The sequence below is a fragment of the Bufo bufo genome, chromosome 7 (genome assembly GCF_905171765.1).
Source record: "Bufo bufo chromosome 7, aBufBuf1.1, whole genome shotgun sequence".
Lineage (NCBI taxonomy): Eukaryota > Metazoa > Chordata > Amphibia > Anura > Bufonidae > Bufo > Bufo bufo.
Genome location: NC_053395.1, coordinates 33,524,044 through 33,548,816, shown reverse-complemented (window position 1 = coordinate 33,548,816; position 24,773 = coordinate 33,524,044). Strand labels below are relative to the sequence as shown.

The following is a 24,773-nucleotide window of genomic DNA, read 5'->3' as shown; positions in this document are numbered from 1 at the left end:
TACCAATAAAAAATAGTCATCCCACAAAAATCAAGCCCTCACACAACTCCATAGAAATAATAAAAAAAAAAGTTATGGGTCTTGGGAAGCGGCAATGCAAAAACACTTTTTTCTTTGCAAAAAAAAAAAGGGGGTTTTATTGCAAAAAAGTAGTAAAATGTAAAAAAACTATATGTATTTGGTATCACTGTAATCGTACTGACCCAGAGAATAAAGATATTCTGTTATTTGTACCGAAAAAAGAACGCCGTAAAATTTATAGCGTAAAAACGCAGTGGCAGTATTGCTGTTTTTCCCATCTCCCTCCCAGAAAGAGTTAATAAAAGTTAATCAGAAAGTTATGTGTACCCCAAAATGGCGGCATTAAAAACTTTAACTTGTCCCACAAAAAACAAACCCTCGTAAAGCTATATAGACGGAAAAATAAAAAAGTTATAGCTCTTGGAACGCGACGATGAAAAAAGGAAGAAAAAACGCTTGGTCAGTAGGGCCCAAAACAGGCTGGTCACTAAGGGGTTAACTAAGGGGGAATGTGTGCGCACAAAGGCCTAGGAAACAATGAAGACATGGCTGCAAACATTACTAAAGTCCTAGTTAAAATATAACTTTCCTTCATTCCCTTTTTAAAAGGTCACCCAACAAACCAAATCAAAGATCAACAGCAAAGCAATCAGTCCAGTGCCGCACTTGTTTAACTGGTCCAAGACTCGACTATTTTACTGGTTTTGATCGGTCGCTTTATTTTTCGGTATATATTTTTTTCGCTATATATTTTTTTTCTTATTCTATTATTCGTAATTTTTACTACATTGGGCTTTATTTTTGTGACATTTTTTATATTAGTATTTTAAATTTTGGAAGGGTGAAATCACTGAAAAATATTTTTTTTAAATCATCCTTTTCAAAAAACGTTTTTCAAATATTTTTTTTTTAAAGCACAAAAAGCCCCACTAAAATACATTTTTAAAAGGGTTCATGATTGATAGATCATCAGGGGTGCACCTAGCCTTTCTGCTGCCTGAGGCGAAAACTGAATCGGCGCTCCCCTTCCCAATGGCAATTTTTTAACCTAACCCCTTCCCTTCAGCCCATGGCCCTTCGGCTGCCCCCTCCTCTTGCTCCCTACCTAGTGCTACCTGAGGTGATCGCCTCACAAGGCCTCATTGGTAGTGCACCCCTGTAGATCATCAATATCAGATCGCCAGGAGGCCCCCACCGATCAGCTGTCTGAAGGTGAGCTAGTACGAGCGATGCATCGTCTTCAGTGTTAACCAGCGCGCCGCGACGTGCAGGGCAATTACAGCTACTTCTCCCGTTCAAGTCAATGCGAGAAGAAGCTGTAATTACCTTCAGAATAGGTCATCTATTTCATGAACCCGAACAAACCCTTTAAGTTGTGTCCCCCTTTCCGATACAGTCATTTATATATATGGAATGCATAGTTTTGAGTCATCAGGATGGGGATGGAGCTGTAGTCTGTGCTGGTAGCACCGTTTTTGGTTCTTTGTATGTTTATTTTGTATATATTTTTTGGTATATTTTTATAATTTGTTCCCTTTAACGTCATAAGAGATCTTTATGGGACATTTTTACCATGAAATTTTTTATTTTTTTATTGCTGCTTTCTCTTGAGGCTGACATGAGATGATCCCCGGGGACTGGAGGAACACCATACGTAGCGCCATACTTACAATGATCAAGGCAGAGATAGTAATGAAAAGTCTCTGTACTCTCTATGGCGATTCCAGCTGTCTCTTACAGTCTCCTCTCCACTCCTGGAGCTGTGTGATTTTCGTGCGGCTGCCGAGATGTTTAGCAACATCTTCACAGAGTTATATGTGGGCCAGCTAGACGTTTGAAGATCTTCAGTTGTCTGCAACTAGTTATGCCAGAGGAAAAGATGAAATGATTATTTTCAGCCTGTATAAACCCAGATCATGTTGGAAGATTATCTGTTGAGTTTTTTTTTTTTTCCTTTAAATGGTCACTAACTTTTCACACAACTTTGCATAAATCAATAGCACAAGGACTGCAACAAGAAACTTTACAATATGTCTTATCAGTGAGAAAAGTCTAGTTCTCCTGTTATCAGCTGTTTTTCTCTCCCCTCCCTGGTAATTGCTTTTCACTTTTAAAGCTACTTGCATTTCGTTCTGAGACAGGCCAGCTCTGTCAACATCATATTACACATTATTACACAACAAGGTCTACGATTAGACGGATCTAACGTGACCGGAATACTCAACAATTCAATTCAACAACAACACGAAAAGAGTATATGTAATTCCTTGAATAAAAATATATATTTATTGAACCTTGTTTTAAAAAGTGTACTAGACACAAATACAAACAACGTATATGGTGAGAATATCCAAGATTGCCCACATCTATAACACCCAATGACTATACCATGAAAACTATGACAATCATATGTTGATATCAAAAGGACATGCTATGTGCCTGACTATGTGGGATATTGTCACGGCGGGGAGTGCGGTATCAAATGGATAACGGGTAGCTGCTAGGCCAGGACGCCGGGATCAGGGAGCAGGTCACCTCCTAATGCGTCCCTAATTCTGACCCTGACTCCTAACCGTATGAGCCAACCCAGATGGTAGGAGGGCTCATACTCCAGAACCTCGAGGCCCTACTAACCCTCAGGAAATCCCTGGACTAGGAGCAGGGTAAGGCAACCTGTTCCTCCACAACACGGACGAACAGGAGTCTCCACTGGCCAAGCTGCAAGGAGAGGGGAACACATACAGCACATGGAGATGGCAGGTAAGTGAAACCAGTAACACACTTACCTGCCACAGACACACTGACTGGAACCCGTGCACAAGTGCTGGTGTCCACACCAACATTAAAAGGACACAGCACACAACACAACCACGCAGGAACCCAGGACAACCATAGCTGCAATAACGTGAGACACCACAAGAACATCTAACATCTATGACCACAAGGGTGGCCCTCACTGGACAGATGGCATATGAAGACCAGGAGGATAACTCCAGCATACACCATGGCTGGAGTAACCCCCAGCTTCAGGCACCCAGCAGAGGCTAAATAGCCCAAGCAGCCACACACACACACACACATAAACCCCGTGTTAAAACACTAGGAAGTGAGTTAACCCTTCCAACACCAGACAAGGGGAGGAAGCCACTTAAAGGACAAAAGTGCACACACAAACATAGGAAAGCTACACGTTGCCGCAGGCAACAACATGCATGGCAACCATGTCACAGCAATCACCCAGAAGGCCGAGACACTGCCACCGCATGCACACACAGCAACACGTTGCCGCGGGCAACTGCAAGTGTAGCAACAGTGTCACAGCGCACACCATAGGCCATGACAGATATAAGAATCCCAACTATGTTCAACCGCACTGATGTCAATAGATGTATCTGATTGAAATAAAGTGGCTGATGCATGTGGATGAACCTCATCTGAAGTTCGTCATTACCTGTGTGGGTGGGCGTTATGGATGGGGGTGCCGCTCCTCGACGCGCGTTTCGTCATCTTAAACTTCTTCAGGAGGAGTGAACTTGGAATGGGTCATTTAAAGGGAACCTGTCACCAGTTTTATGGTGTCCTAACTAAGGGCAACATACAGTTTGGGCAACCTTGTTAATCGTCATGATTTTCCTGTATAAATCGTTGGTTGTTACGATAAAAAATGTCAGGTAAATATATCATATAGGAGACACACACAGTGATATTTTTGAGAAGTGAAATGAAGTTTATTGGATTTACAGAAAGTGTGCTATAATTGTTTCAACAAAATTAGGGAGGTGCATAAATTTGGGCACTGTTGTCATTTTATTGATTCCAAAACCTTTAGAACTAATTATTGGAACTCAAATTGGCTTGGTAAGCTCAGTGACCCCTGACCTACATACACAGGTGAATCCAATTATGAGAAAGCGTATTTAAGGGGGTCAATTGTAAGTTTCCCTCATCTTTTAATTTTCTCTGAAGAGTAGCAACATGGGGGTCTCAAAACAACTCTTAAAGGACCTGAAGACAAAGATTGTTCACCATCATGGTTTAGGGGAAGGATACAGAAAGCTGTCTCAGAGATTTCGGCTGTTTCCACAGTTAGGAACATATTGAGGAAATGGAAGACCACAGGCTCAGTTCAAGTTAAGGCTCGAAGTGGCAGACCAAGAAAAATCTCGGATAGACAGAAGCGACGAATGGTGAGAACAGTCAGAGTCAACCTACAGACCAGCACCAAAGACCTACAACATCATCTTGCTGCAGATGGAGTCACTGTGCATCGTTCAACCATTCGGCGCACTTTACACAAGGAGATGCTGTATGCGAGAGTGATGCAGAGGAAGCCTTTTCTCCGCCCACAGCACAAAAAGTGCCGCTTGAGGTGGGCTAAAGCACATTTGGACAAGACAGCTTTATTTTGGAATAAGGTGCTGTGGACTGATGAAACTAAAATTGAGTTATTTGGCCATAACAAGGGGCGTTCTGCATGGAGGAAAAAGAACACAGCATTCCAAGAAAAACACCTGCTACCTACAGTAAAATATGGTGGTGGTTCCTTCATGCTGTGGGGCTGTGTGGCCAGTGCAGGGACTGGGAATCTTGTCAAAGTTGAGGGACGCATGGATTCCACTCAGTATCAGCAGATTCTGGAGACCAATGTCCAGGAATCAGTGACAAAGCTGAAGCTGCGCCGGGGCTGGATCTTTCAACAAGACAACGACCCTAAACACTGCTCAAAATCCACTAAGGCATTTATGCAGAGGAACAAGTACAACGTTCTGGAATGGCCATCTCCGTCCTCAGACCTGAATATAATTGAAAATCTGTGGTGTGACTTAAAGAGAGCTGTCCATGCTCGGAAGCCATCAAACCTGAATGAACTAAAGATGTTTTGTAAAGAGGAATGGTCCAAAATACCTTCAACCAGAATCCAGACTCTCATTGGAACCTACAGGAAGCGTTTAGAGCAGCGGTTCTCAACCTAGGGGTCGCGACCCCTTTGGGGGTCGATCGGCCCTTTCCGGGGGGTCGCCTGAGGCTTCCTATTGTGGGTCGCCCGCACAACGGCAGTGGCCCCTTATCCTCGCGCACAGGAAGTGATGTCCTATCACTGCCTGTGCTTGAAGGAGCCTGACGTCACTGGTAAGTCGGGCCGCCTGTCTGCTGAGGTCCGAGTTTTTTCGTTAATGACACCGCCGCTGAGCACCACTGCCACCAATGATTTAATTGAGCCTGGCTAATTTTATTTTAATTATTTGGCTGAGCAAGGCTTAATTTATTTGGGGGGACATGAAGCACCGCTGATTTATTTATTTGGGGGACCCTGAGCACTTCTGATTTATTTATTTGGGGGACCCTGAGCACCATTGATTTATTTATTTGGGGGAAACCTGATGCACCGCTGATTTATTTATTTGGGGGAGACCTGAAGCCCCGCTGATTTATTTATTTGGGGGACCCTGAGCACTTCTGATTTGTTTATTTGGGGGGGACTTGAAGCACCACTGATTTATTTATTTGAGGGGTACCCTGAGCACCACTGATTTAATTTTTATTTTTTTGGGGGGGGGGGGGGGGGGGGGGGTACTGTGAGCACCACAGAGTTATTTATTTATTTGAGGGGTACTGTGCACACCACTGATTTATTTTTTAGGGGGTATTTGTTGTTTATTATTTATTTTATTTTGTCTTTGTGATTAATTACTCTGCTTTAATTATGTTCAATTTGTAGCAATAAAAATACATCCTGCATATCAGATATTTACATTACAATTCATAACAGTAGCAAGGAAAAAAATGTAATGGTTGGGGGTCACCACAACATGAGGAACTGTATTAAGGGGTCACGGCTTTAGAAAGGTTGAGAACCACTGGTTTAGAGGCTGTAATTTCTGCAAAAGGAGGATCTACTAAATATTGATTTCATTTCTTTTTGTGGTGCCCAAATTTATGCACCTGCTTAATTTTGTTTAAACAATTATAGCACACTTTCTGTAAATCCAATAAACTTCATTTCACTTCTCAAATATCACTGTGTGTGTCTCCTATGTGATAGATTTAACTGACATTTTTTATCGTAACAACCAACAATTTATACAGGAAAATCATGACGATTAACAAGGTTGCCCAAACTTTCGCATCCCACTGTAAATAAGTGACTGATTCTCTTAGCAAAATGCTGGGTCACTTTCTTTAATTGACCCAGTCAATCTGCCAACATCTTGTATTGAAAAGCTCCAGCTGATAATGATGAGTCATGAATATTTATGAGCTCCTGACTCTCCCCGCCCACCTGCTGCTGAATGACAGTTATTTTCCATATGAATCAGCAGCAGGTGGGCAGGGGAGTGGCTATAGCTCTGAATTAAATATACGCTGGACTCAATGACATCACGCTGGACTCAAATCAGCTCATTAGCATGCGGCATGCGGCATCTTTGTGTGTATATTATGAGGTAACCATCTGTCACACCACTAAGTGAATACATCTAAGGCACTTTTTAGTAGTTAATGATTGTATATAATTAGTTAGATTATAATCAAATATCCACATGACAGGTTCCCTTTAAATCATATGTTGTCCTATCACTATCCTAGCGTGGGGTCATGTGATTATTCATGTGTTCTCTGTTGATTATTCCAGCTGATGAGGTAACGTGCTCGGCGCATGACACGCCTCCACCCACCGCGCTCCGCAACTTCCGCCCTCACCCTGAGTCCACGCATCAGAGAGGGCAATCACACGACGTCACTGATGACGCAGATTGAACTCGCCGATGGGTGGCCTCGATGGATGACGGCGCAAGTGCGCGCATGGTGAGGCTGTCATGCGCACCGATACCCACAGCATCTCTATGTATGCATCTATTATAATATGTAATTCGGGCCAATTAACTGTCACTGGACCAGAGAGGGGTGCGAGAGTGCTAGATGGAAGGCCACAGAGGAGAATGTTGCAGTAGTCTAGGCGGGAGATAATTAGGGCATGTACAAGCATTTTCGCAGATTCAAAGTTAAGGAGATGTTTTTGAGTTGGAGGTGGCAGGTGGTGGAAAGGGCTTGGATGTGTGGTCGGAAGGAAAGGGCAGAATCCAAGGTCACTCCAAGGCAGCGGACTTTGTTGACCGGGGAGAGTGTGCAGCCATTGATCGTGATAGATAGGTCTGTTGGGGGGATTGAACAAGATGGGGGAAAGATTATGAATTCTGTCTTATCCATGTTAAGTTTTAGAAAGCGAGAGGCGAAGAAGGATGATATAGAAGATAGACATTGTGGGATATTGATAGTAAGGTGGTGATGTCTGGACCAGAGAGGTAGATTTGTGTGTCGTCATCGTAGGAGTGATACTGAAAGCCATGGGACTCTATGAGCTGTCCCAGGCCAAAAGTTTAGATAGAGAAGAGCAGGGGTCCTAGGACAGAGCCTTGCGGGACACCAATAGAGAGGGAATGAGACGAGGAGGTGGTGCGAGAGTGGGAGAAGCTAAACGTCCGGTCTGTGAGGTATGATGTGGTCCAGGAGAGGGCCAGGTCAGTGATGTCAAGACAGCATGACCGACGTTGCGCCTGTTCATACCCGTGTCTCATGTTTTTTAATTTTCTAGGTCCAGGAGAAGTCACAGCTGGCAAATCCAGATTTCCAGGAAATCTACACCCCCAATACACCGCGGGCAAAATCCCATCAAGGCAGAAGAACAGGAGGAAATGACCGGACTGGAAAACGTCAAGAACCTGTGAATTGTGTATAAGTGAAATCTTGTATAAAACATAACTTAAGAAGATGAGTCCATTGATTTCTCTTGTACGCGATGTGAGAAGCTTTGCAATAGTCTGTGTGAGTCGACCGCTCAATGTTTTTAAGCTCTCCGCTTGCTGTTGGTGAACAGAAACACCATGGTTTACATCCTTTAGTTCAAAACTCGTACCGACCATGTTTGACTAAGGCACACGAACGTATTTTTGTTCCATCTACGTTCCGTTTTTTTTTACAGGTCCATATGCGGAACCATCCAGGCTTGGAAAAAAACTCCATGTGCATTCTGTGTCCGTATGTCCGTTCCGCAAAAAAGATAGAACATGTCCTATTTTTGTCCGTTTTGCAGACAAGGACAGGCATTGTTACAATGGATCTGCAAAAAAAAAAAAAACAGATGCAATACAGACGTCACACAGATGTCATGCTTTTTTTTTTGCGGATCCGTGTTTTGAGAATCACAAAATGCATACGATCGTGTGCATGAGCCCTAACACAGGGTAAAAAGGAAATTTCAGTCTAGAATATGCCAATACTTTATGATTGTGGGAATCTGACCTCTTGGACCCCCATCAGTCCTCAGAATGAAAGGGCTGCAGCGCGAATTTGGCCCTGCAGCCGGGTCACTGTTTTTCAGCGGGGGGTCGGAAGCAGATGCAGTCCTGTGGCCCCTTAATTCTAAGGATCTCCTGTAATTAGCCGTACCTCTTTAATTGGACATGACCAGGACAAGTTTACAGTTCAGGAATGCGTATAATTAATGTTTCTATTCACTGACAGCCAGCAGAGGTCTGAGCAATAACTTTCCATTACACAAGTATTAAGCATTTTTACCATAAAACCATTAAAAACAGTCAGAGCCAAACAGCGTCGGACTGAAGACACTTGGGACCAACAGAGGATTCTGCGGACCCACCCTCTGTGTATATAGGACCTTAATGGGGTTATCCGACCCCTGAAATGCCCCCCCCCCCATATGCCCGGGCCCCTCACACACAATGTACTTACCTTGCTCCCCGCAACCCGTGTTGCTTCTGAAGCCAGCACGGCCACTGCTGCATCTCCCTGCCACCCGCGATGCTAGGGGAACTCATCCCCATCACTAACTGCTATTGGCTGCCCCTCCCCGACGCGGGATGTTTTCATCCGGCGACAGGGAAATTCAGCGGCCGTCGTGTGGGCTTCAGAAGCGACGCGGGCGCCGGGGAGCGAGGTAAGTACATTGTGTGTGAGAGGCCCGGGCATATGGGGGGGTGGGGGTTAGGGGCATTTCAGGGGTCGGATAACCCCTTTAAGGGCCCTGTTTTATTAGGGGTTAATTATTGTCAGAGCTTGGATCCTCTGGTGGGCCAGTCCGACCCTGGAGAAAACTAATATTCGCTAGGGGTCCCCATGTGTCACGGATGTACCGAGACATATGGACGTCCTGGCGACAGTGAGTGGCAGGAGATCTGTGAGACTGGCAACACGTGGTTTAATCTGACAGGCTTTCCTTGCGGATCAATAGGTGTCTGTGTTGTCTCTGGTAATGGCCGCACCCCTTGCCTCCAGGTGTTGCTTATGTGGTCATTTAACCCCTTCAGGACCCTGCCATTTTTCACCTTAAGGATCAGGCCATTTTATGTGGTAATAACTTTGGAACGCTTTTACTTATCCAAGCCATTCTGAGAATGTTTTCTCGTGACACATTGTGCTTCATGATAGTGGTAAATTTCAGTCAATATTTTTCATTTTTATTTAAAAAATAAATACATAATTTACTAAAAAATTGGAAAAATTTGCGACTTTCCACATTTCAATTTCTCTGCTTTTAAAACAGACAGTGATACCTCATATAATAGTTCTTACTTTACATTCCCCACATGTCTACTTCATGTTTGGATAATTTTGTGAATCCCATTTTATTTTTTGGGGACGTTAGAAGGCTTAGAAGTTTAGAAGCAAATCGTGAAATTTTTCAGAAAATTTCCAAAACCCACTTTTTAAGACCAGTTCAGGTCTGAAGTAACTTTGTGAGGCTTACATAATAGAAACCACCCAAAAGTGACCCCATTTTACAAACTACACCCCTCAAGGTATTCAAAACTGATTTTACAAAGTTTGTTAACCCTTTAAAGGAAAATGTAGATGACATTTTAGAATTTCACTTTTTTGGCAGATTTTTCATTTTAATCCATTTTTTCCAGTAACAAAGCAAGGGTTAACAGCCAAACAAAACTCAATATTTATTGCCCTGATTCTGTAGTTTACAGAAATACCCCATATGTGGTTGTACACTGCTGTACGGGCACACGGCAGGGCGCAGAAGGAAAGGAACGCCATATGGTTTTTGGAGGGCAGATTTCACTGGGATAATTTTAAGTTGCCATGTCACATTTGAAGACCCCTTGATGCACCCCTACAGTAAAAACTCCCAAAAAATTACCCCATTTTGGAAACTACGGGATAAGGTGGCAGTTTTGTTGGTACTATTTTATGGTACATATGATTTTTGGTTGCTCTATATTACACTTTTTGTGAGGCAAGGTAACAAAAAATTGCTGTTTTGGCACCGTTTTTATTTTTTGTTACTTACAATGTTCATCTGACAGGTTAAATCATGTGCTATTTTTATAGAGCAGGTTGTTACGGATGCAACAATACCAAATATGACTACTATTTTGGGTTGCTTGTTTCAGTTTTACATAATAAAGCATTTTTGAAAAAAAAAGATTTTTTTGTGTCTCCATATTCTGAAAGCCATAGTTTTATTTTATTTTTTTGGGCGACTGTCTTATGTAGGGGCTCATTTTTTCAGTATAAGATGACGGTTTGATTGGTACTATTTTGGGGTGGATATGACTTTTTGATATCTTGGTATTACTCTTGCACCCGCCCGATCAGCATGACGTACATGTACGTCACTGGACCTTAAGTCACGTCCAGATATGACATACATGTATGTCACGGGTCCTTAAGGGGTTAACCTTCCTTATTTATAGTTGCTGCTCCCACTATGCTGTGCGGTTTATAGGTTCAGTACCTGTGGATTGTTTGTGGTTGGATCTCGGCTGAGTTCCTTGTGCTTCCATAGCCTCGTTGAAGTTAGGTCTTTCCTTTCCCTTTTGTATTTAGTTTGGGTTCTGTGTGTTGCATTTCCCTATTTTTTGTATTAGGCCTGAAGGAGACTCCTGTTCGTCCTTCCTTTTGGAGGAACAGGTAGTCTCGTCCCTGCCATTAGTACCAGGGTCCTAAAGAGCTAGATAGGACTCTAGGTATTCCTGCGTATGAACTCACCTACCTTTGGGGTCTGTTCATACTAGTAGTCAGTCAGGATTTTGGTTAGGGTTTTCACTAGGAGGTGTCCATTTTCCTTCCCTAGTTCTCAGGCCTGATTCCCTGTTCCCCTTTCCCTCCTATGCTCGGTGTGGTGTTTCTACCACGCTGAAGCGTGACACCATGTCTGTGGCAATTGAGGGAAGAGAACTCAGCACATACACACATTTTCACTTGTCAAGAAAAATGGAGCCGTATGGAAGCTGTAGGTGCGTTATGTAGTTGACATTGCTATGAGGACACTGTGGCTGGCACTGTTATGGAGATGATTTGTCATCTGAAAAACAGATATTGATCACCGAATGAAGACCCCGGGTGGAGTCCGACGACAACCAGAAGGCTACAGATGAGAGATGATGAGTACACAGCCACAATCATCTCTCCGTCACTACCCTAAATGACACAAATAATAGTACCATATCCAATAATACTACACTACAGTGTTCATATACCGTAGTACATACACAGTCATTTATTTCTCCCAGAAAATGATTGTAATTGGTCTTCTGTTTTAAATTCCGTCTTACAAATAAGATCTTATAGACCAGGGATCAGCAACCTCCGTCACTCCAGGTGCTGTGAAACTACATCTCCCATCGTGCACACTTGCTTGGATGTTCTCTGAACTCCCACAGAAGTGAATAGAGCATGCTGGGAGTTGTAGTACAACAGCTGGAGTGCCGAAGGTTGCTGATCCCTGTTAAAGACCAACAGTCTCCAAACTGCGTCTCTCCAGCTGTTACAAAACTACAGTCGTGGCCAAAAGTTTTGAGAATTACATAAATATTGGAAATTGGAAAAGTTGCTGCTTAAGTTTTTATAATAGCAATTTGCATATACTCCAGAATGTTATGAAGAGTGATCAGATGAATTGCATAGTCCTTCTTTGCCATGAAAATTAACTTAATCCCAAAAAAACTTTCCACTGCATTTCATTGCTGTCATTAAAGTACCTGCTGAGATCATTTCAGTAATCGTCTTGTTATAACTCAGGTGAGAATGTTGACGAGCACAAGGCTGGAGATCATTATGTCAGGCTGATTGGGTTAAAATGGCAGACTTGACATGTTAAAAGGAGGGTGATGCTTGAAATCATTGTTCTTCCATTGTTAACCATGGTGACCTGCAAAGAAACGCGTGGAGCCATCATTGCGTTGCATAAAAATGGCTTCACAGGCAAGGATATTGTGGCTACTAAGATTGCACCTCAATCAACAATTTATAGGATCATCAAGAACTTCAAGGAAAGAGGTTCAATTCTTGTTAAGAAGGCTTCAGGGCGTCCAAGAAAGTCCAGCAAGCGCCAGGATCGTCTCCTAAAGAGGATTCAGCTGCGGGATCGGAGTGCCACCAGTGCAGAGCTTGCTCAGGAATGGCAGCAGGCAGGTGTGAGCGCATCTGCACGCACAGTGAGGCGAAGACTTTTGGAAGATGGCCTGGTGTCAAGAAGGGCAGCAAAGAAGCCACTTCTCTCCAAAAAAAACATCAGACACAGATTGATCTTCTGCAGAAAGTATGGTGAATGGACTGCTGAGGACTGGGGCAAAGTCATATTCTCCGATGAAGCCTCTTTACGATTGTTTGGGGCATCTGGAAAAAGGCTTGTCTGGAGAAGAAAAGGTGAGCGCTACCATCAGTCCTGTGTCATGCCAACAGTAAAGCATCCTGAGACCATTCATGTGTGGGGTTGCTTCTCATCCAAGTGAGTGGGCTCACTCACAATTTTGCCCAAAAACACAGCCATGAATAAAGAATGGTACCAAAACATCCTCCAACAGCAACTTCTTCCAACAATCCAACAACAGTTTGGTGAAGAACAATGCATTTTCCAGCACGATGGAGCACCGTGCCATAAGGCAAAAGTGATAACTAAGTGGCTCGGGGACCAACAAGTTGACATTTTGGGTCCATGGCCTGGAAACTCCCCAGATCTTAATCCCATTGAGAACTTGTGGTCAATCCTCAAGAGGCGGGTGGACAAACAAAAACCCACTAATTCTGACAAACTCCAAGAAGTGATTATGAAAGAATGGGTTGCTATCAGTCAGGAATTGGCCCAGAAGTTGATTGAGAGCATGCCCAGTCGAATTGCAGAGGTCCTGAAAAAGAAGGGCCAACACTGCAAATACTGACTCTTTGCATAAATGTCATGTAATTGTCGATAAAAGCCTTTGAAACGTATGAAGCGCGTGTAATTATATTTCACTACATCACAGAAACAACTGAAACAAAGATCTAAAAGCAGTTTAGCAGCAAACTTTGTGAAAACTAATATTTGTGTCATTCTCAAAACTTTTGGCCACGACTGTACAACTCCCAGTAGGATTCTGACAGACAATACATTTAGCAATGGCTTTAGGAAAGGTCCCTTTAAATCGGGGAACACTTAAAATTATTTTATTTTTTTAAATCTTCCACTCCATAAATAACCCCCTCTTTGCAAACTGAAACGAAAAAAACTAACAGTGACTGCTAGATAACGGTGTGTCACCGCTGTGTACTCGGCCGCCCTCAGTGACCACAAGCATCATGGCGGTCGCCGCCCCATCACGTGGTCCGCGCCTCCTCTCTGGTCCTGGGAGTGTGGGCGGGGCTGCGGTCCCCGGCTCTGTGAGGGGATGAGGAGGTTGTAGTGGAGAGCTGGCGATCCGGGTTGAGCTGGCTGTGTGTCTGCTTCCTTCCCTAGATTCATGTCGGCGACGAGGGGAAACTGGAAGACGACATGGAAAGGCATCCAGCTGATGGCTAAGGTGCGGTATGTCGTGACAAATGCTGTCTTCTGCATCGGTGATGGCGAATATAGCTCCGCTTTTTCCAGGGCCCTTGGGGAAATTTGCTGGGGCTGAAGAGTGATGGTAGATCAGCCTGTCCAGCGCCGAAGGGGTTACATTGTATATGATATGCCTGTATGTATATGACTGTATATAGGTGTGTACTGTATGTATATACTCACTGACTATATATAGGTGTGTACTGTATGTATATACTCACTGACTATATATAGGTGTGTACTGTATGTATATACTCACTGACTGTATATAGGTGTGTACTGTATGTATATACTCACTGTATGACTGTATATAGGTGTGTACTGTATGTATATACTCACTGACTGTATATAGGTGTGTACTGTATGTATATACTCACTGTATGACTGTATATAGGTGTGTACTGTATGTATATATTCACTGTATGACTGTATATAGGTGTGTACTGTATGTATATACTCACTGACTGTATATAGGTGTGTACTGTATGTATATACTCACTGACTATATATAGGTGTGTACTGTATGTATATACTCACTGACTGTATATAGGTGTGTACTGTATGTATATACTCACTGTATGACTGTATATAGGTGTGTACTGTATGTATATATTCACTGTATGACTGTATATAGGTGTGTACTGTATGTATATACTCACTGACTATATATAGGTGTGTACTGTATGTATATACTCACTGTATGACTATATATAGGTGTGTACTGTATGTATATACTCACTGTATGACTATATATAGGTGTGTACTGTATGTATATACGCACTGTATGACTATATATAGGTGTGTACTGTATGTATATACGCACTGTATGACTGTATATAGGTGTGCACTGTATATATATACACTCACTGACTATAGGTGTGCACTGTATGTATATACTCACTGTATGACTGTATATATGTGTGTGTATATATATATATATATATATATATATAGTCACTGTATGACTATATAGGTGAACTGTATGTATATACTCACTGTATATAGGTGTGCACTGTATGTATATATAGTCACTGTATGACTGTATATAGGTGAACTGTATGTATATACTCACTGTATATAGGTGTGCGCTCTATGTATATACTCACTTTATGACTGTATAGAGGTGTGCACTGTATGTGTATATATAGTCACTGTATGACTGTGTATATAGGTGCACTGTATGTATATACACTCACTGTATGACTATATAGGTGTGCATTGTATGTATATATAGTCACTGTATATAAGCGTGCACTGTATGTATATACTCACTGTATGACTATACATATGTGCACTGTATGTTTATACTTACTGTATGACTGTATATAGGTGCACAGTATGTATATAATCACTATATGACTGTATATAGATGTGCACTGTATGTATAGTCACTGTATACTGTGTATATAGATGCACTGTATGTATATACACTCACTGGCTGTATGTAGGTGTGCGCTGTATGTATATACTGTATGATTGTATATAGGTGCACACTGTATATACTCACTGACTGTGTATAGGTGTGTACTGTATGCATATACTCACTGTATGACTGTATATAGGTGTGTACTGTATGTATATACTCACTGTATATAGGTGTGCGCTCTATGTATATACTCACTGTATGATTGTATATAGGTGCACACTGTATGTATATACTCACTGACTATATATATATGTGTGTACTGTATGTATATACTCACTGACTGTATATAGGCTAGTACTGTATGTATATACTCACTGACTTTATGTAGGTGTGTACTGTATGTATATACTCACTGACTGTATATAGGGGAGTACTGTATGTATATACTCACTGACTTTATGTAGGTGTGTACTGTATGTATATACTCACTGTATGATTGTATATAGGTGCGCACTGTATGTATATACTCACTCTATGACTGTATATAGGTGTGTACTGTATGTATATACTCACTGTATATAGGTGTGCACTGTATGTACGTACTCACTGTATATAGGGGAGTACTGTATGTATATACTCACTGCCTGTCTGTAGGTGTGTACTGTATGTATATACTCACTGTATATAGGTGTGCGCTCTATGTATATACTCACTGTATGATTGTAAATAGGTGCACACTGTATGTATATACTCACTGACTATATATATATGTGTGTACTGTATGTATATACTCAATGACTGTATATAAGGTAGTACTGTATGTGTATACTCACTGTGTGACTGTATGTAGGTGTGTACTGTATGTGTATACTCACTGTGTGACTGTATGTAGGTGTGTACTGTGTATATATATATATACTCACTAACTGTATATAGGGAGTACTGTATGTATATACTCACTGTATGACTGTATATAGGTGTGCACTGTATGTATATACTCACTGTATATAGGTGTGCGCTCTATGTATATACTCACTGTATGATTGTATATAGGTGTGCACTGTATGTATATACTCACTGACTGTATATAGGGGAGTACTGTATGTATATACTCACTGTATGACTGTATATAGGTGTGCACTGTATGTATATACTCTCTGACTGTATATAGGGGAGTACTGTATGTATATACTCTCTGACTGTATATAGGGGAGTACTGTATGTATATACTCTCTGACTGTATATAGGTGTGTACTGTATGTATATACTCACTGACTGTATATAGGGGAGTACTGTATGTATATACTCTCTGACTGTATATAGGGGAGTACTGTATGTATATACTCTCTGACTGTATATAGGTGCACTGTATGTATATACTCTGACTGTATATAGGTGTGCACTGTATGTATATACTCACTGTATATAGGTGTGCGCTCTATGTATATACTCACTGTATGATTGTATATAGGTGTGCACTGTATGTATATACTCACTGACTGTATATAGGGGAGTACTGTATGTATATACTCACTGTATGACTGTATATAGATGTGCACTGTATGTATATACTCTCTGACTGTATATAGGGGAGTACTGTATGTATATACTCTCTGACTGTATATAGGGGAGTACTGTATGTATATACTCTCTGACTGTATATAGGTGTGTACTGTATGTATATACTCTCTGACTGTATATAGGTGTGTACTGTATGTATATACTCACTGACTGTATATAGGTGTGTACTGTATGTATATACTCACTGTATGACTGTATATACTCTCTGACTGTATATAGGTGTGTACTGTATGTATATACTCACTGTATGACTGTATATACTCACTGACTGTATATAGGTGTGTACTGTATGTATATACTCTCTGACTGTATATAGGTGCACTGTATGTATATAATCTCTGATTGTATGCAGGTGTGTACTGTATGTGTATACTCTCTGACTGTATATAGGGGAGTACTGTATGTGTATTGTGTATACTCACTATGTGACTGTATTTAGTTTGTGACAGACCGCCTAGTACCCCGACTGGGTACCTCCATCAGAAAACAGCTTCCCCTCCACTGGAACCCGAATTCCAGTGTCCTCAGCCCAAACCTGCCTAATAATTGGACAGAGCCAATATGAGGACTGGACGCTAAACTCCTCGATCATCAGGCAGCACCAATGTTGAAGAGTAAATCAAGAACTGACTTTATTGAAGACCAACTTGGTATATATACAGTTCAGGAAGTCTAAGGCCCCTTTCACACAGGCGTCACAGATTTTGTCCGGATGCGTTGCAGGTGCATTGTAGGAAACCCGCGCGAGTGCGCACTTAATTTCAGTCAGTTTTGTCTGCGAATGTGTTGCTCAGTCTTTTCCGCGCGAGTGCAATGCGTTTTAATGCGTTTTGCACGCGCGTGATAAAAAACTGAATGCGGTACCCAGACCCGCCCCCGGACTTCTTCACTGAAGTTCGGGTTTGAGTTCGCTGTTCTGTAGATTTTATTATTTTCTATTATAACATGGTTATAAGGGGAAATAATAGCATTCTTTAAAACAGAATGCTAAGTAAAATGTCCATTAAGGGTTAAAAAATACAAAAAAAAATTACTCACCTCATCCACCTAATCGCGCAGCCGTTATCATCATCTTTCTTCTTCTTGCAGGACCTGCAAAAAAAGGTCCTGCGCTGACATCACCGCGCTCACAACATGGTGAGCGCGATGACGTCAGCGCAGGTCCTTTTGCAGGTCCTGCAAGAAGAAGAAGAAAGAAGACGATAACGGCTGCGCGATTAAGTGGATGAGGTGAGTAATTTTCGCAGCATTTTTTAACCCTTAATGGACATTTTACTTCGCATTCTGTATTAAAGCTCACCTTCTGCCTGGCTGTGACGCTCTCCGCTGTGATTGGATGGCGGCACAGCCAGGGGGAAGGAGACGCCCATTGAGAAACCCAGGTGTCTCCTCCTCCCTGTACCGATGCTCAGTGTTAACATACTGAGCGGGAAAACTGCAGGGGGGCACAGGAGTGATATTTAAAAAAAAAAACAAGCAAGGTGGCAGCATCAGCAGGGGGTACCCTGAAAGTAAAGGTATTTATCTAGAATAAAAAAAACACATGAAAGGTCCTCTTTAATAATGTCCCCTATTGTGAACTCAGTAATAATAATGTCCCCAATACAAAAAAAAATCCCCCATAGTGCCCCAATATTAAAATGCCCTAGGGGAGTAATGTCCCGCACCCAATGCATCCATAGTGCCCTCCCAGTAATGTCCCTCAAAGTGCAATGTCTCCAAGTGGCCAGGGCAGGAAAAAAAAATACTGAGTCCCGTTCCCTTCTGTGGCCTGAGACGCTGGGACTCAGGCGCCCAGGTGCTATGATGTCACCGCTCTAACCCAAGACCAGGCTCCCGAATCTCAAGCTGCAGAGGGGAGACTCCCCCCGCTGTGTGCTGTAGACTCCTGGGTGATGTTTCTTGAAGATATTTGGTGATTGGTGGCTCTACAGGCGCTGGGGCCCCCTAGAACTTGTCGCTATAAATATACACGGCTGCAGAAATTGTCTCGAAATTTTTCCCTTTTAAAGTAATCCTGTCTGTAAGAATTCTGCAGAAAACCGCGGCGTGCGTCCACATGTTTCTGTTTTAAGCAGACGTACTCATTCCAGCATTTCGCTGAACTCCTTGCCATGCTGTAAACCCCTCCCGGTCCCCCGTGACATCAGAGGCTTTTCTTATTTCAGATACTGCGTGGAAGCATAAGCAGCATGCAGAGTCTTATATCCTCTTCTCCTGGGGGACGTTTAACCTGTTAACATCCAATCACAAAATATTGGGAGCCAGATCCTGCACTGCAACGTGCCATCTGCATCATGGTCATCTCAAAGATGCATGGACTGCAACAGGATCGGGGCTGTTCTACAGGGATCTGCAGCTGCCGGGATCAGAGAACTCCAATCCCAGCAGTTTATACTACACTCGCAGCATCTAAGGTGTTGTAAGGTGATTGACTACCTGATTCCATGGGTTTTCCTAGCCCAAGTGTAGTAAGAGTCTGAAATATGTGTGTGTGTATAGATGCCGGTCTTAATAAGGCCCATAGCTGGCGGAGGATCCGCCGACGTTATGAAGAGACGCCGGCCTCCATAACATTGGTGCATCCAGTACCAGTTATAAATGTAAGACATTTAGACCATTTTCTTCACCTAAAACAGGCGTAGAAAATAAGGAATAAGACGGGCCTGCCAGCCTGCCCACGCCACAATTTTAGACCTGGCGTGGGCAGGGAGAAGTCACAGGTAATGGAGCAACTAACAGTTGCAGTGCCATCTGCACCTGAAATACACCAAATTTTGGCATATTTCAGTAAAATAAATGACTCCCGTAGTTTATATACACACATACTACTTACAGTATTCTAGCGCCTACAAAATGGGAAGTGATTACGCAAAGACAGTACAACTTTCAACGATAAGAGGAACCATTGGAGGTTAAAGTGAATTCTTAAGAAATCAACAAATTTGGTCACTGAAAACAAATAACGAGGGTCATTTATGCCCCTTTGGTGCGGCAGAATCTGCAACTTTTTCTCCACTGACACCAAGTTTTAAAAAGTGGGTGCGGCGGGGAAGGGGGTGGCCCGGCAGTCCCGTCTCATTTATCATTTTCTATCTCTGGTTTAGGCTTTGAAAATGGTCTAAATGTAAGGCTACTAAGAAGCTGTCTTAGATTTAGAACCGGCGCTGGATCCCCTGCAGTTCTCTAGAGGCCGGTGCCTCCTCATAACTCTGGCAGATCCACCGCCAGCTATAGGGCTTCTTAAGACTGGCGTCTAAAACGCCAGTCTTTATAAATGTGCTCCAAAATGATCATATAAAGGGTTAACCTAGGCGCCGACAACCCCAATGGTCGTAATCTGCGACCATTTAAAAAAAAAGAAAAAGACCAACTCGTCTGTCTGTAGTCCTTTTTGTTACTGCTCTGTGGCAGGTCTCCGCCATTCCCTTGGCATAAACAGAGCTACATAACTTAGGCACATCATGCCCCAGCGCAAGGGGTATTAAATGGCCCCCATTAGAGCCTTCTAGACCTCTGGGTCCTGCATCTATATGAGGAAGGAGAGTCTTCCGAACTGTTTAGTGAGGTGGATGTAGCATCCAGATCAAAGAATGAATGGAGAGGTGGCCGTGCACATGTATGGTGGCTCTCTCCATTCACTGCGGTGGGAGTCCAAACACGTATAATAAATTTTTGTTTAAAAAGGAGATGGGCCAACAAAGCACAGAGTCTTCCTCTTCCAGGTGGTAAGTGGTGTGGTTAATCTTTGTTATCATCTCCCCCACAGAGTTAAGATACTATTACACCAGTAGACGTCATACAGAATACGATCGAAGATGTAGCGGCTCGTTAACGACGAAAATTTCGCTTATTTTACAGGCAGATAATTGTTCGTACTTGCGGTCGTTACTCGTTATAACACGTAAAGATGGGGGACAGATGCTTGGTCAAAAGGCATGTATAAGATCGTTAGCGAGTAGACGGCTCCATATTATACGAACTGATCTATTAACGAGGAGCATACATTTTTTCAGCATGCTAAAAGATCACGATGGACGAGAAACAAGCCGTTTGTCGCTCGTCTTTGAATGGTTCATACTTATTACATCACCTGATTCTCGTAAATTTTTGTTCTGTACGATGTTTGCTCCGTGTAATAGGACCGTTAGAATCCTACGTTTCCTCTGTTGATTGACTCCTGTCTATGGCCAGCTAACAACAGGATTTTTTTGGTAAGGTGCTTTCATGGTCCGGTTAGCAACAGGGGATGTTAAATATGTTTAGTTACCCATTTATGGGATAGTTTGGATAGGCCCTTAGAGCATTTTGGGCATGCTTCCGTTCCATCATACAGCTGCTGGTACAGATAAGCGCCATGTCGCCTCCCCCCCTTCCCCCCTGTTATTTCAGCTCTTTTTACAGCGTCTAAGACGTTCAGAACCCATTTTAAGAAATAACTCTAACTTCCTCAATTTTCTGTTTTATTTTAGGGTTGTCCACGCTGACTCAGTATGGATGTAGGAGCAACCACTGCATGAGGTCTCTGTGAGCAAATTTTAGATAGTTCTGAGAAGAATGACCAAGTCACGTCTCTTCTGTTTGCTGGTAGTCCTCGGCTCTGCTTTTATGGTCCTTTTTATAATCGTTTACTGGGACAATGTTGGGACGGCAAATTTTAATCTTCATACAGCCTTCTCGAAGTCTCTTCCAACTCATCCAAGCGCGGAGCCCCCTTCTTCAGTCTCCGCCACAGAAAACAATGATCTATCAGACGTGGACAGATTTTTAGATGGTTTTCTTAATTTTGGCACAGCAAAAAATGAGGCACTAAGCACAAAGGGGAATAAATTGGCCCATCGAGGAAAATCGAATAGCTTTGAAGAAAATGTGAGAGGGTATGACTGGTCCTCCAGAAGCAAACTGGAGGAAGGGATTTTAGATCAGGAATTGATACAGGAGGAAAGAAAATTTAATTTACGCAAGTTCTGTGGTAATTCCAGTTTTCATTTTCCAACCAAGGACCGGGAATTTGATGATATTCCAAACAAGGAGCTAGATCACCTCATTGTGGACGATCGGCACGGCATCATTTATTGCTACGTGCCAAAAGTAGCTTGCACCAATTGGAAACGGGTCATGATTGTGTTGAGCGAAAGTCTTTTAGACAAAAAAGGAGCCCCGTATCAGGACCCTCTCGAGATCCCCCGTGAAGATGTCCACAATACAACCAGTCATCTCACCTTTAACAAGTTCTGGAGAAGATATGGGAAGTTCTCCAGACACATGATGAAGATCAAGTTAAAAAAGTACACCAAATTCATCTTTGTCCGTGATCCTTTCGTGCGTCTTATCTCCGCTTTCCGCAGCAAGTTTGAGCTAGAAAACCAGGACTTCTATAAAACGTTTGCTATACCCATATTGACCCGTTACTCCAACTGGACCAACGTTCCCACATCTGCCGGAGAAGCAATCTCTTCTGGGGCAAAGCCGTCATTTTCTCAGTTTATACAGTACCTATTAGATGCGCGGACGGAAGAACAGAGACCTTTCAATGAGCACTGGCGTCAAGTGTATCGTCTCTGCCACCCGTGTCAAATTGATTATGACTTTATAGGGACATTGGAGACCCTCGATGAGGATGCATCTCAGCTTCTAAGACAGTTAAACCTAGATTCTCTCTTCCAGTTTCCCCCCAGTTACAGGAACAGGACCGTGAGTAGCTGGGAGGAGGACTGGTTTTCCAAGATACCTCTAGAATGGAGGCAAAAACTCTACAAATTATATGAGCCCGATTTCGTTCTGTTTGGATACCCTAAACCTGAGAACATCTTAAATGTATAAAAAGAGTCAACAACTAATGTAAAATACCAAAAATGAACACCTGTCTGCTGCCTTTCCTGGAATGGTACCTGATTTCCACCCCTTACTCTCCATTTCATGTCCTACGAGAGCTGAGGGACCTCCAAGGATTGGATTTCTTTAAGTGGATGCGTTTTTAAGAAGGATATTTTATTTTTCTTTCCACTTTTAAAGACTAAAATGCCATGAAAAAATTTCCTTGCAATTCTACTTTCTCAGGAGGACTTCCCAGAAATGCTTTTTACCGTTATTTTATAAATTAATATATTATTTAAACTATTTAATACTGTGTCTAAGGAGGACTTGACTGAGTAAAGGCTTGTCTGTTAAAGAACTCCTGTTCTTGTGGTTCATAGTCTGGGTCATATCACACTCAGTTCACATTTTAGGTCCCCGGTGCCGACTTGTGATAGGTAAGACTTTCCCCTTAGGAAATAAAGAGGTTCTCCAGTTTCTTAAAAAGAACAACCCAAAAATAAAATGGAGCAAAACAGTACTCACCTATTCAATCCTACGTCAATCCAGTGTAAATGCATGCGACTGCTGCAGCCAATTGGCGACTTCAGTTACATATGCTGTACTACAGGCGTCACCGCACGGCGATGGCAGCAGTACAGCTGCTGCAGTCATGTGCTGGCTGCTTGACTCATAAGGCATCATTCCTGTCACTACCATATATGTTTTGCGATCTGCAAAATATGGATGACATCTGTGCTGCATAAATTTTTTTTGTTTTTGTGGACCCGTTGACATCAATGGGTCAGTGGACCGCATTTTGCGGCCAAGGAAAGGACATGTTCTATCCTTTGCGAAACGGACATTTATCATCCGTGTGCTTCCGCATCCGTATGTCCCTTCCGCAAAAGGGATAGAACATGTCCTATACTTGGCTGCAAAAAGCGGACCACAGACCCGTTGAAATCACAGACACCATCCCCATTTTGCGGACCGCAAAATACATACGGTCGTGTGTAATCCTTTCCGTTATGGGTCCGCAAATAACGGAACCGTGTGTCCGCATTTTGCGGACAAATGACTTCCGGTTGTGTTTCGTATGTCTTCGTTTTTTTACGGTCCGCAAAAAATGGAAGAAAAAAAAAAAAGAATTATTAAGGCCTTCAAAAATACGTAAACGGATCCGCAAAAAACGGATGACATACGGAAACCATTCGGATCCATTGACTTGAATGGGGCTGCGGACCGATCTGTGCGGACAATAGTAGGACAAGCTTTATATTTTTGCGGACTAGAAATGCGGAAACACGGATGCGGACGACATACTGAACGTTGTCCGCACATTTTATTCACCCATAGAAATGAATGGATCCGCATCTATTCCGCAAAATGTGGATCGGATGCGGATAAAATAATACGGTCATATGAATTTACCCTAAAGTTGATGACAGGTTCCCTTTAATGTATATATCTAGATGGAGCAGAGCTGAGTTTGTCATTTGCTGAAACTTATTTCAATATTGCCATGTGTTGTCTGTGGTTTTCCTAAAGCGATAAACCTACTGTTATCTTGGCGACTTATTGCGGTGAGCAGAAGAAACCGTTAAGTTACAGAACAGCCCCTGTTACTTAAAGATTCATGCAGGTTTCATGTTTTACAGATTTTAGTCCAGCATTTACAGGTTCTTCTAAAAAAATTAGCATATTGTGATAAAGTTCATTATTTTCTGTAATGTACTGATAAACATTAGACTTTCATATATTTTAGATTCATTACACACAACTGAAGTAGTTCAAGCCTTTTCTTGTTTTAATATTGATGATTTTGGCATACAGCTCATGAAAACCCAAAATTCCTATCTCAAAAAATTAGCATATCATGAAAAGGTTCTCTAAACGAGCTATTAACCTAATCATCTGAATCAACTAATTAACTCTAAACACCTGCAAAAGATTCCTGAGGCTTTTAAAAACTCCCAGCCTGGTTCATTACTCAAAACCGCAATCATGGGTAAGACTGCCGACCTGACTGCTGTCCAGAAGGCCATCATTGACACCCTCAAGCAAGAGGGTAAGACACAGAAAGAAATTTCTGAACGAATAGGCTGTTCCCAGAGTGCTGTATCAAGGCACCTCAGTGGGAAGTCTGTGGGAAGGAAAAAGTGTGGCAGAAAACGCTGCACA

At 42.4% G+C, this 24,773-nt stretch overlaps 2 protein-coding genes across 2 annotated transcripts in view; both read left to right on the top strand.

Annotated features, from left to right (window-relative positions):
• Positions 1-7,769, top strand: part of LOC121008731 (kinesin-like protein KIF19) — a 62,959-nt gene extending 55,190 nt beyond the window's left edge. Inside the window, exon 20 of the mRNA XM_040441426.1 lies at positions 7,613-7,769. Within this exon, the coding sequence (XP_040297360.1) occupies positions 7,613-7,716 (104 nt within the window). The 3' untranslated portion in view covers positions 7,717-7,769. The remainder of the gene's footprint in view (positions 1-7,612) is intronic.
• Positions 7,770-13,675: 5,906 nt separating this feature from the next.
• Positions 13,676-23,084, top strand: CHST12 (carbohydrate sulfotransferase 12). The gene is made up of 2 exons (XM_040439791.1): positions 13,676-13,826; positions 21,266-23,084. Exon 2 carries the CDS (start codon positions 21,351-21,353, stop codon positions 22,614-22,616), a length of 1,266 nt encoding a protein of 421 aa, XP_040295725.1. The 5' UTR covers positions 13,676-13,826; positions 21,266-21,350; the 3' UTR covers positions 22,617-23,084.
• Positions 23,085-24,773: the final 1,689 nt, after the last annotated feature.

Excerpts from the sequence above, each read along its gene's own strand:
- CHST12 (XM_040439791.1), top strand. The coding sequence starts at position 21,351 with ATGACCAAGTCACGTCTCTTCTGTTTGCTGGTAGTCCTCGGCTCTGCT.